Source organism: Physeter macrocephalus, chromosome 2 (assembly GCF_002837175.3).
Source record: "Physeter macrocephalus isolate SW-GA chromosome 2, ASM283717v5, whole genome shotgun sequence".
Taxonomy (NCBI): Eukaryota; Metazoa; Chordata; class Mammalia; order Artiodactyla; family Physeteridae; genus Physeter; species Physeter macrocephalus.
Genome location: NC_041215.1, coordinates 111541412 through 111553709, shown reverse-complemented (window position 1 = coordinate 111553709; position 12298 = coordinate 111541412). Strand labels below are relative to the sequence as shown.

Genomic DNA, 12298 nt, shown 5'->3' with positions numbered 1-12298 from the left:
ACTGAAGATTATAAAAATGGAGAATTAAAATTAAAAAGCTCACTGCCTTACAGCAACCTCTCCATGGCTTGTTTCTCTCCATTCTCCTCCCTCAGCAGCTCCAGGTTGTTATGATGCCAACCCAAAGGTGTGAAAGGCAGCTCTTTGGATTTTTCCTCAACTCGACGGTTAAATAAGGATTCTAAGTGTAAAATAAGAAATTATACTTCACTGTCACATTTTATACCATCTACTCATAGATTTAGAAATTGCCAACTTAACGTTTTTACATTTTTTAAGTTAGCCAATTCAATTGTTGGTGTAAAAAAAGCAAGGACATGTTTAAATTCATAAATAAAAAAATGAACTCTGAGTTAGATCATCAATACTCTCAAGAGACAAAATCAGAGAAAGAAGTGTGAAAAGTAAATTTACATAAGCAACCAGGACTCTCAAGAAAATCATTATAAATACGGCTTCTGAAAAGCAAATAAAATGAGATATTTTTACAGCCTTTTTATTCATTTGGGGACATTAACAAAACGAGGTGGTTAATTTTTCCTATAAAATCACAAACTGAAAACAGCATTCAATAGAAGTCGGAATGCAAGCAGAACACGTGATAGTGTGGGTGCTGAACTTTAAAGAGAAAAGCTCAGCCCTGATACGTCTGAACCATTACATGACAATATAGAAAGTCTACTAAAACAATCCTTTTAGTGTTTCTTTTTCAATACAGGAACAAAAGGCTTTCTTTTTAATTGGCAAAACTTTTACAAGTCAGAGCTAAAAATTAACTGTAAAGAAACTAAAACATGGTAAATAACAATTTATGTAAAATTTTGTTAATGGATCAAGACCAAAAAGATGATAATACTACATGCTTTGCAAAAAAAGATGCTCACTAAACGTTGAAAAATGTGATTGAATAAATGGAAAGAAAAGAGGTGAGAAATGCTTACAAAAATTCTCAAATCTTTCCCCTCTTAAAGCAAACTAAAGAAAGAAAAAAGCTTTCAACTAAACATTCCAGCAGCTTACACAGTAAAGCTAGTGTCCATGACAAGTGAAGTACAAAAATGGCACATTTCAATTATTTAAACCCCTGGTCTATAAACATCTAGTTGAACCAGATGCTTGGAGGTGAATTTACACTGCTAAGTTATGACACCAGCTGCAAGTGGCTGCCCTTGTACCAGCTTGCCCTACCTTCTCTCTTTTATGTGAAACCCTCCCATTATCTGAGGCCTAAGCTGTAGAGTGTTATGGACCAATTAAGTAAGTGTGTCTTCACTCCACAGCAAGCTAAGTAGGGTCACGGTTAGAAAAGGCTTGTACTTCCTCTTGTCCCCAGGGAAATGATCAGCAGAATTAGTTCTTTATCTCTTTATCTCTTCTGTCCACTTGTCTTCTCAATTCCACAGGGCAAGCAGCATCCTCAATTGGATGATATCTGCCTGTAGGCTTTTTGATAAGCTTGACAATCACTGATGATATGTATAACAATACTTAATACTATACTCATTATATAGGAAAGCATAAACTATTCATGCCTTTAAATGAATAAAATTCAAAATCTATTTAAAAGCTTTTAAACAATTACTTTTCAGATCAGAGACCTTCTTTCAAACCAAGTCCAAGTTTATAATTTTGGTTCTCAACAGTCTCAAAGTTACTACACATATTAAAACCTGTGTTCCCATGATACTAAAATAATCAAATACATTGTCAGTACCTACTCTGCACCTATCAATGTGCTTGGCCCCAAGTATATCCCCATGAACAAAAGAGACACCATCCCATGTATAGCTTTTGATAAAATTACCTTTGATGAAAGCGTCACTTATTGAGAGCTGTTGTCCTCCATTGTCAGAAATCAAATACTCTGCATAGCAGGGAGAGAGGAGAGAGAGGAGGAAGGAAAGGAGAAGCTTACGACTATAACAAGCCGGCATAATTTTACAGAAAACACACCCACACACAAAGTATTACCCATTCTAAATCCATCAGTACACAGACAAGTCACGAAAACTTTAGGCTAAAATGATGCTTTATAACTTGTTCTGCACACTTCATACTAAACTTGATAGACTTAAATTAATAACTCAACAGAACCTTGAAACAGTAATGACAGATAATCTTTAACAGATTTTTCCCTTATCAAAACTGAACTGGTTTATGAAAACTGAGATCGTCAGTAATTTTCATGACAAGCCTAAAAAGTTACTCTTTTTCTCATGTACAACTGTATTATTTAACAAAAAATGAGTTCAGATAGAGAAGCCACCTCATAATACAATATAAGGTGGGGTTTTTTTAATTTCAGAATATAAGCTATAAAATAAATTAATACAAAAGTGACAATGGCAGGGAATAAAGATGTAACTCATAAGGATTGATATTAGTTTTTAGAGTTTTAATTTTCAAAAATTCTAACCAAATACTTCCAAATAGTTGCTGAAAGATAACTTGTGAACACACTGTGAATGTGTTCTTTTAGAACTTTTAGAATAGTAAATATTTTTCTTATAAGTAAAACTTACTCTTTACTTCCCCATAACCTTTTCTCTAGGTCTATGACCAAGCACAGCTCAAATGAGGTTCTTTCTACCTTGCAAATTTAACCACAATGCATTTTAAGCCCTTTAAAAGGTAAAGGTGCTCCACAAAATTCTTTGCAGGTAGAGTTTATTTATAAACAAATGGGCTTCAGAAGTCAATGTGTCTATAAGCCAATATGCTCATCCTTCAAACAAGAAGTGGAGAAAAAAATTTAGAAAGTTCAAGAGTGCCATGTCAAATACAATAAAATCAAGTATTATATGGACCAGTGAAAACAGATGTTATACTTTATTCCTATACCTCCTACACAGAAATTAATAATGTCTACCCCTATTTGTTCAACTAATGTAGAGACTTTACAAGCTTTACTCTTCATACTAAAGGACATATATATATATAAAATTCCAGAAGCGATGGGTTTTCCCCATTTTATTATGAAAAAAATTCAAACATACAGAAAATCCTGTATACCCTCCACCTAGACTGAACAATTGTTAATGATTTGCCATATCTGATTTCTCTCTATATGTGTGCTTTTTTTCCAGACCATTTGAAATTACACATATCATGACATTTTACCACTAATACTTCAGCATGCATCTCTTAAAAATAAGGGCATTCTCCTCTATAGCTATAATATTTACACACTTAAGAAAACTGACAATTTCTTAATATCATTGAGTTAGTCCATATTCAAATTTATCTAACTGTTCCCAAAATGCTTTAATAAATGTTTTTTCCCCCTCAAACCTGGATCCATTAAGGTTCATACATTACATTCTCTTTATTCTCTTTTAGTCTAAAGTAGACTTCCTACCTTTTTTTTTTTCATGATACTGAATTTTGAAAGAACCCAGGCCCAATGTCCTAGTGAACATCCCACATTCTGGATTTGATGGATTGTTTCCTCATGGTGCCGTTTAAATTGCTCTTATACCCCCTGTTTCCCTATAAATGGGAAGTTAGGTCTAGAGGTTTGTGGAAGTCACAATTTTCACTTTCTTCTCTAGGTTCTACTTGCTAACTTTCCAAGAATGGTTCAGAATCCTGCATCCAACACAGAATAAAATATATTTTAATTGCATAACTCTCCAAGACCAATAATGAAAAATAATCAAACCAGAAGATCGCACTGTCTGTTTTACAAGTTTCTGAAAATGAGGGGTTTGCTTATGTAACATAAAAAACATGACCAGTTTTTTTTTTAAGTATAGCTATTTCAATCAATTTTATAAATTCAAATTTCCTCAGCCTTAAAAGCTAGCAGATGATCCCAAAGAAAAGATTTAATAAGTGTTACTTTTAACTTTAATGGAAAGATAAAAAGTACCCATTCTCATTTTTATTTAAGAAAAATGAAAACCAGAAGCAAAGGAAGTCGTTCACACTTCCCTAACCAGGTCACTCTGATCACCTTTATTTTCTGGTAACCAGTGTTCTTCGTAATTACAGTGAAGAAAAAAATAATTTATTGTATCTCAACTTCACAAGAAAAATAGAAAAAAGAATAATTCCTGTTAGTATGCTAAGAAGTAACAAGAGAGAACTGTGAAAGCCAGAAATGTTTATTAAGGGATTTATAAAGTCCTCAAATTACAGGTTCTCAAGGTTGCAAATGACCTAAGAGGTCAATCTAATAATTACCTTCTTTCTGGGGTGGGTGGGTGTGTGAGTGTGTGTGTGTGTGTGTGTGAGTGTGTGAGTGTGCGTGTGTGTATGTGTGTGTGTACACATATACAATGTAATATTACTCAGACACAAGAAAGAATAAAATCTTGCTATTTCTGAAAACATGGGTAGAACTACAGGGTATTATGTTAGGTGAAATAAGTCAAAGAAAGACAAATTCTGTATGATTTCACTTATCTGTGCAATCTAAACAACAAAACAAATGAACAAACAGAACATAAAAGAAACAGAGTTACAGATACAGAGAACAAACAGGGGTTGCCAGAGGGGAGGGGGGTGGAAGGAGAAAAGAGATAGGTAAGGAAGATCAGGGGTACAAGCTTTCAGTTGCAAAATAACTAAGTCATGGGTGTAAAATATACAGGGTGGGGCATATAGTCAATAACTATGTAATATCTTTGTATGGTGACATATTGTAACTAGACTTAACTGGTGATCATTTCAAAATGTATAGAAATATGGAATCACTATGATGTGTAACAGTTGGAGGTCAATTATACTTCAAAAACAAACTCAGAAAAAGAGATCAGATTGGTAGTTACTAGAGGAAAGGGGTGGGGGAGGGGAAATTAGACAAAGGCAGTCAAAAGGTAGAAACTTCCAGTACTAGGGACAGATGTACAACACAATAAATACAATTAACACTGCTGTATGTCATATATGAAAGTTAAGAGAGTAAATTCTAAGAGTTCTCATCACAAAGAAAATAATTTTTTCTATTTCTTTAATTTTCTATGTGAGATGATGGATGTTCACTAAACTTATGCTGCACACGTTAAACTTATACAGTGTTTTATGTCAATTATATATCAGTAAAACTAGAAGGGAAAAAAAAACAACAACAAGGCATTCTCTAACTCTTCATTATTTTGGACTTCACTTCCTCTTAACAGAGAGTGTTCTTTCCTGGTTAAGATTATCTTGACAGAGGTTAAAAAAAAAAAAAAAAAAAGTTTAATTAATATTGTATCAACTTCCCCAAATAACCGGCCTAATTATTCTTTCTCTGCATCACAATTTTAAAAATCTTTCCCAAGATATCCTTGGCATTTCCTCCAATCTTCAGTGCAGTCTGGACTTTTGCTATCTTGCCACTTTTCTAAAAGCACTGGCCCCTCTTTCAGACTGATCCTCCTATGAAGGTTCCCTCTCACAATTTTTCTAGAAAAAAATTTTTAAAGGTTGAGATCAGAAAGTTGCCAGAGGAGTCATGATGGGTTTTTTCAACTGCAGGTGCTGCCCCTTTAATTTTCCTTATAAATGCAGTTTGAGGTTGTACTGTAACAACGTCATTATCAGAGCCTTCTATTCCCATTCTTCCCCCAACATTATGAAGTTAGGTTTCCTAAAGCAAGTGCCTGACTGTGCTCAGCAGTCCACCTTTTACTATTATTAGTTGCATGATGACAGGTCACTTTCTTCACGATTTTCAAAAGTTCCTTAACTTTCCAAGAGATAAAATCACCAGCAAGTCAAAAATGTATTTCACACTCTTCTTTCAGCACAATGAAATTGCCAACAGAAGTGTCCAGAGAACAGATACCCTCCGTCATGACAGATCATCCCACCTCTGAACCACATCTGTTATTTATATTACAAAAATCCAATATCCTCCATGTGACCACAGACTACAGTTAATTCTCCCACAAGTGCCACGTCTGCTTCACTGTCCTTTCATACTCACCCAAATGTCTGCCATCATTTTTCCAATTTCTGCTTTGAGGATTCCCATAAAGATTTGTATCTTACTTGTCCTCAATGCTAGCCAGGTCTCCTCTTTTCTCACACCCTCTCCAAGTTTCTATTCTTAAATAAGATATACCTTTTTATTACTATAACCCTTAAATGCCATTTTACCACATCTTGATGATAGTGGCTAATATCGACAATTATGAGAAATCTGTTGTAGAAATGTGAATTTGTTTCCAATTATTTTAGCATAGATGTTTACATTCAAAAGCTTCTCTCTTCTGATAATATTCTGAGGCTCAAAGTAGGCAGCAGCAAAGAATTAGGCAGGAATTTCAGATCTAAGTAACGAGACAATTCAAATTTAGAGCGCTAAATATTAAAAATTCAAACTACAGGTGAAATCATGGAATAAATTGCTTCATCTGTAGAATAATGATTTTTCAGTTACTGTAACATAATGAAATGCCACAGTTACTTATTACTTATGTTTTTTTCTTTTTTTTTGGCCGCACAGCATGCGGGACCTTAGTTCCCTGACCAGGGATCGAACCCGGGCCGCCTGCAGTGAAGTGCGGAGTCCTAACCACTAGACCGCCAAGGAATTCCCAATTATGTATTTTTTATTTATTTACCTTTACTAATGGCACTTTAGAGCTAAAATTTAAATTGCTTTTTAATTATATACAACAAAGTAAACCTCATCATCCATTTTTAAAGAAAGCATTTCATTTCTATGTATTGCTATGTTAGATTTTAGTAATGGTTTACCTTATTTTTCCTTTTACACCGAATGTCTTTTGAATTATTATTTTTCAGTAGACTAAAGCCTCAAATAAGACAGCTAAAAGAATGAATTTGTTTTGTATTAAAGAAGAAACCTTTTTTTATAAATATAGCATATGCACAATAAGCATTTTAAATTAGAGTAGAAAGATGTTTTGGAATGTGTGAATGTTTTTCACCAATCTAGTTCAAGCATCTGGAAAGGTTTAGTGGAATACTATGCTACTGGGTAATAGCATTAGCAAATAAGTTTTAAAATATTAAATGAAGAAAGAGAAATGAATAGAGCAGAACATCCATGTTATAAATGCAAAGAAATGCCACCTTGGAAGTTGCACATTATGCTAAGGGAAAAGTAGTCAGATGTAATTCATTTTAAAGACTACAAGCTTTAAACTGGGTGTGGTGGTACTGAGGTAGAAAACAAGAAATAAAAGGAACCAGAACCAACCAAAAAAAAAAAAAAAAAAAACATGTGGGGAAGAGGTGTGGGGAAAATGAGAAGGGGTGGCCCAAAACCCACACCAAATCCCCTCAGCCATAAGGGTCAGAGGAAGCCAGAAGGACAAGGTGGCTTGAGATCTCTCCAGCCTGTGTTTGGATTGCAGATGGTGACTACCTCCTACCTTTTTGGTCAGCAGGGTGAGGGGGCACATGTGGGTACTTGGAGGGCTTCTTGATATGGAAGTTCACGTTGTCCAGCTCCACGTTCAGGCTGATAGAAGCGGCTGAGTCACTGTCCACTGTGGACTGGAAACTGCTTACTGATGTGCGCTTGCTAGGACTGGCAGAATCTTTTAGTGTTGGGAAGGGGAAAGAAATATAGGGAGAGGAGGGGAGTAAAAATGGGTTTCATCAGGGTATTGGAGGAAAGGAGAAAAATGGTTTTTTTAATATACAAGCCCAATGTGCAATACCAAAATGGATACAGTATTTTCATGTACTTCTGTGTAGACTTAATAAAATTTGAGCAAGTTAAATATAAAATGAATTTTTAAAATGAAGAAATATGTTGGAGGTTCTGCAGAGAGAAGGTCTGATATCATAGTGAAGAGGTGAGAAAGTTGTCTACTGCAATATTAGCTCAGAGTTATTTTTAAGCTGCTGCAAACTAAAGACTACAGAGAAATGTGAAAACACCAGTAGCCTAACAAGTTGGTTTCTTAAGAAAATACTGTATCTAGGACAAGGATTGCTATCAGATGTTGTTACATTTAGTTGGAGCCATAAATCTTCTAAGTAGGACTGTTTCAACTAAATAAACAAAACGCTCATTTTATCATATGTACACAGTAATGATTCATAAAAACTAAAATGTCAGAAACTCACTGGTCAAATTATCGTCACCTTCTTCAGCTATCTGCTCTGTGTCGCTGTCATCAAACTTTATGTCTTTAAACCAGGATGGCTCAGAGTGTCCTTCCACAGAGTTCACTGAATCACTGTCCGGAGAAGGGGTCTCGGAAAATTCTGTACTCTGAAAGGGTCAAGACAGGATCCAAGCAATTGACCCTCAATGGCAACAATGTTGAGGCCGTCACACTACAAATAAATTCTAGCCCAATATTTGTACAAGGCTAACCCCTAAATAAATTTATGTAAAAATAAGCAAATTAATAGAAGCTGAGTTGTAAACCAGCATCATGCTGGCAACTCCACTCTTACAATTATAATATTTATGAATCAGTAAGCTTAAAGGCAGCATATTACGAACAAAACATAATATACAGATTTTACAGTGTTTCATTTCATCTTTTACTCCTGAGAGTAAAGACAGCTTAGAATTTATCCTAACCCTGTGCCAACATCCTGCAAAACAAATGTTAGATTTTAACACATAACACCACACTAGTGTTTTGGGTCATCTGTCTTTGCTAACCATTGGTTTTTCAATTTTAGTTCACAAAGGTGTTACTGAATATTATTTATATCAAATTAACATAAACCAAAAGTGAAAGTATATCTTTTTTAAAAGTTCTATCTTTAAGTAATTTCCAATTTCCTAATTAAAGTAAAAAAAAAAAAAACAGAAAAGAGAATATTCACCGTTTTACCATTACTGTACAGTTGAATACTGCTATAGAGTCAAAATCTATTGTAATGGTACCATTAAGTTTTTTCAACTGTTTCACTATGTATACTCCCTCTTAGTGCTAAAACTACAGACACAGTAAAACTGAAAACCACTGAAGATAAATGACAAGCAACTGTAATATCACAAAGCCAAGCTTAAAAGAAGCCACACCAACTGAATAGTGTTTGATTCCAATGGGTTTTTTAATCACCACTACCTATCAAGTAAAAATGTTTAACTTTCCTCAAATGGCAGGGAAAACATGTTAGAAAAGTGTATCTTTGGGTAATTCAACTAGTTTTTATTCCCACTGATGAAGACTTGGCAACAAAGCTCACTATACTCTCATTAGCGGTACCACTGAACACTACCTGCAGCGGTCTGTACAGCGCATACTCATCCCTGAAGAGCTGGTCGTGATGACTGACACAATCTAGCCAACGTCCATCCACCATTGCCTGTCCAATTGCTATAGCCTGTGCCCTGAATAAAGACCAAGAAAAAAGAAAACTTTTAAAAGTCAGTCAGAATAATTTTACAAGTACAAGATGAGACACAAACTGAATTTTTTTTCCTTTCTAATCAGAGTTGGAATTTCAAATTGTCCTTGGATAGGTGAGGGATAAAACAAGAGAGACTTGAAGCTAAATTAAAAGATCTTCCCATGTACTATAGTAAAGGAGAACCAGTCCCAAGAAAACCTAATTTCAATTACACAAACATTTACAAGTACTCAGTGCATGCATACCCCTGTACTTACTAGGAGTAAAAAGTGTTGAGAATAGCATGGCTCCTGTCCTCAAGGAGCTTACAGTCTTTGATGAGAAGACAATACCAAATATTATAGATATAGATATAAAATGTATATCTATATATATACATGAAATAGACACTTATTAACACATTACATTTATATGGCAATGTACCAAACACATTAGCCCATATTATTTCATTCTCACAGCTTCTTCATAGGATCACATATTGTCCTCATATTAGAGCTGAGGTCAAGTCTCTAAGAGATTGAATAACTTGACGAAGGGCACAAAACTAAAAAGAGATACAACCCAAACTGGAACCCAGGGCTTCACTGCTTACAGCTGTTTCTTCTCTTCCTACATACTTGTTTCTTCTAAGCAAGCAGAAAAGCCAGGTGACGCATTACCCTGAAAGGCAACAAAACCTGTCTGTCTCTTTCTCACAAATGATTTGTGAGGCAGGCTAGGACACTCCAGGTGTAGTTAATGGACCCAATTCTCAAGACAGGGTGAAAGTTCAGATTAGGGAGAAGTAGCAAGAGAATCTACTGTGGCCTTAGGATCTAGTTGCATTCCCCAATCTGGCTTAACTAGAGAGCTCTGGGCTTTAGGAATTAACTGCACATTTCTGCTTTTAATAAATAAGGTGAACTGTGACCCCATTTGGCTCCTTGCATCTATTCTCTACTGATTACAACTCAGAAGGGAGGAGGGTTGAGTAATTAGCACCCCAAACACCAAATGCAGAAAACAAGCAGCACCCCACTCACAAAGAAATTTGCTCCCTTTATATCTACATGATATGTCATTAAAAATAAATTCATAAATAATATCAAAAAGTCTTTCTTAAGCTCCATTACCTTGTAGTAATGTGTCCATTTCGGATTAACCAGTTGACTAACTCCTTTCCTACAATGCAGTTGGGATGAGTTCTCAGCCAGTAGCGGTGATCCTGAAACTCCATTCCGCTACTGTGATGGCAGATTTTTTTCCACAGGTCTTTTAACTGAACACTGTCCTGAAATCACATTACGAGGAAGTAATTACTCCTGAGAAGGATGCTATATACCTTTTCAGACTGCTTCTTGTGATTTTTAGATTCATAAAAGGAAACTCAATTCAGATTTTTTTGTCATAGCTAAGTTACATGATTTAATAGAAATGACACATGCATGGGGAACAGCTTGAACTCAGCTCATCTAATTGCAAACACAACTTTTTCCCTTGAGGAAAAAAAAAAAACTATCCCAAATAATTTTTTTTTCAGTCAATGGCACATACTATCAGTCTCCTGATTATCTAAACACAGAATGTCACACCCCCTTTGGAGACAGAACAAAAGAGAAGGCGGGAACAGTGAATCACATTAATCTAAAGTAACTTTCTGTAGCTTTTACCCCACCAGATTCTTACCATTCTCACATATACCCAACTGCCAGGTGAATTTCCTAGAGAAAGGCCTTCAGGGAATTACTCCCTGCTCAAAAAAACCTCAACGCTGCTCAGCACCTACAGGTTCAAATTTAAAACTTATAGAGACTGAATTCACCACCTTCCACCAAGTAGCCCCAAATAACTTTCCATTCTCAATGCCCACAGAATTGAACTTAATATCCCTCCCAACATCTCCCAATTAATAAACCTCACTTCAGTCCACAAAAAACGCCATGCTTATTCTCATCTCTATACCTTCTGAATTTTAAACCTGAGGACAGAAGCCATATCTTCTTCCATTTCTTTGAGTCACTCTTATGATTGAACACAGTATTTTACAAAGATAAATCCAATAAACAACTGATTACTACCTACTTAAACATATAATATTAAATGTCTGAAAAGTATTCCATGTGTATAAGAAACATGTTCCAAAGTTTAAACAGCGATCTGGGACCTAACTCAAAGTTAAGCTCTAGTATTATGTAGGCATCTGAATTCTGATTTTGCCAGATGAAAGCAGTCAAGAAAATATTAATGTAGCATATAAGCATAGAATGCTTGACCAATTTCAGGTCATCCTAGTAAAAACTTAAGCAAATTATTTGCTCTATTTAATTTATATGATAACTGGCTATTTCATTTGTATTTGTCTTTTAAAAAAAAATTAGTGAGATAAACATTCTTTATGCTCAAAAGTTGCAATGGGTCAAAGATACTGGACCGGTACCAGAAGAATTTTGCGTTCATCCTCAGTGGTCTCTGTCCTAACATATGTTCGGTTAGCCTGGGGACTGACAGATGTCTCATATGATGGTACCATGGGAGACCCAGATCGATCCAGTGACAGGTTAGTAATGCTGGCTGATCTGGAAATAAAAACAGAAAGTGAAAACACAGTTGTAAATTCTTCATCAATAAACAGGATTACAATGAAAGTTCATTTGTAAATAAATGGTTACTTGCCAATGTTAAGGGCACTTTTAAAAGTAGTTATGATGGTTATGTATGATACTATCATTGGGGAAGCTGGGACAAGAGTATCCAGAAATTCTCTGCACTATTATTTCCAACTTCTATGTTAGTCTATAATTATTTCAAATTAAGTTTAAAAGGAAGTCATTATGGACCTAAGTGTCCATCGACAGATGAATGGATAAAGAAGATGTGGCACATATATACAGTGGAATATTACTCAGCCATCAAAAGAAACGAAATTGAGTTATTTGTAGTGAGGTGGATGGACCTAGAGTCTGTTATACAGAGTGAAGTAAGTCAGAAAGAGAAAAACAAATACCATATGCTAACACATATATATGGAATCTAAAAA

The 12298-nt window shown here is 35.1% G+C and overlaps 1 protein-coding gene across 1 annotated transcript in view; it reads right to left on the bottom strand.

The window, feature by feature from the left end:
• The window catches only part of PIKFYVE (phosphoinositide kinase, FYVE-type zinc finger containing), a 77264-nt gene that overhangs the window by 40680 nt on the left and 24286 nt on the right, over nucleotides 1-12298 (bottom strand). Inside the window, exons 9-15 of the mRNA XM_007117705.4 lie at nucleotides 11699-11837; nucleotides 10395-10552; nucleotides 9151-9262; nucleotides 8035-8182; nucleotides 7332-7499; nucleotides 1805-1864; nucleotides 52-181 (exon numbers count right to left, since the gene is read on the bottom strand). Of these exons, the coding sequence (XP_007117767.2) occupies nucleotides 52-181; nucleotides 1805-1864; nucleotides 7332-7499; nucleotides 8035-8182; nucleotides 9151-9262; nucleotides 10395-10552; nucleotides 11699-11837 (915 nt within the window). The remainder of the gene's footprint in view (nucleotides 1-51; nucleotides 182-1804; nucleotides 1865-7331; nucleotides 7500-8034; nucleotides 8183-9150; nucleotides 9263-10394; nucleotides 10553-11698; nucleotides 11838-12298) is intronic.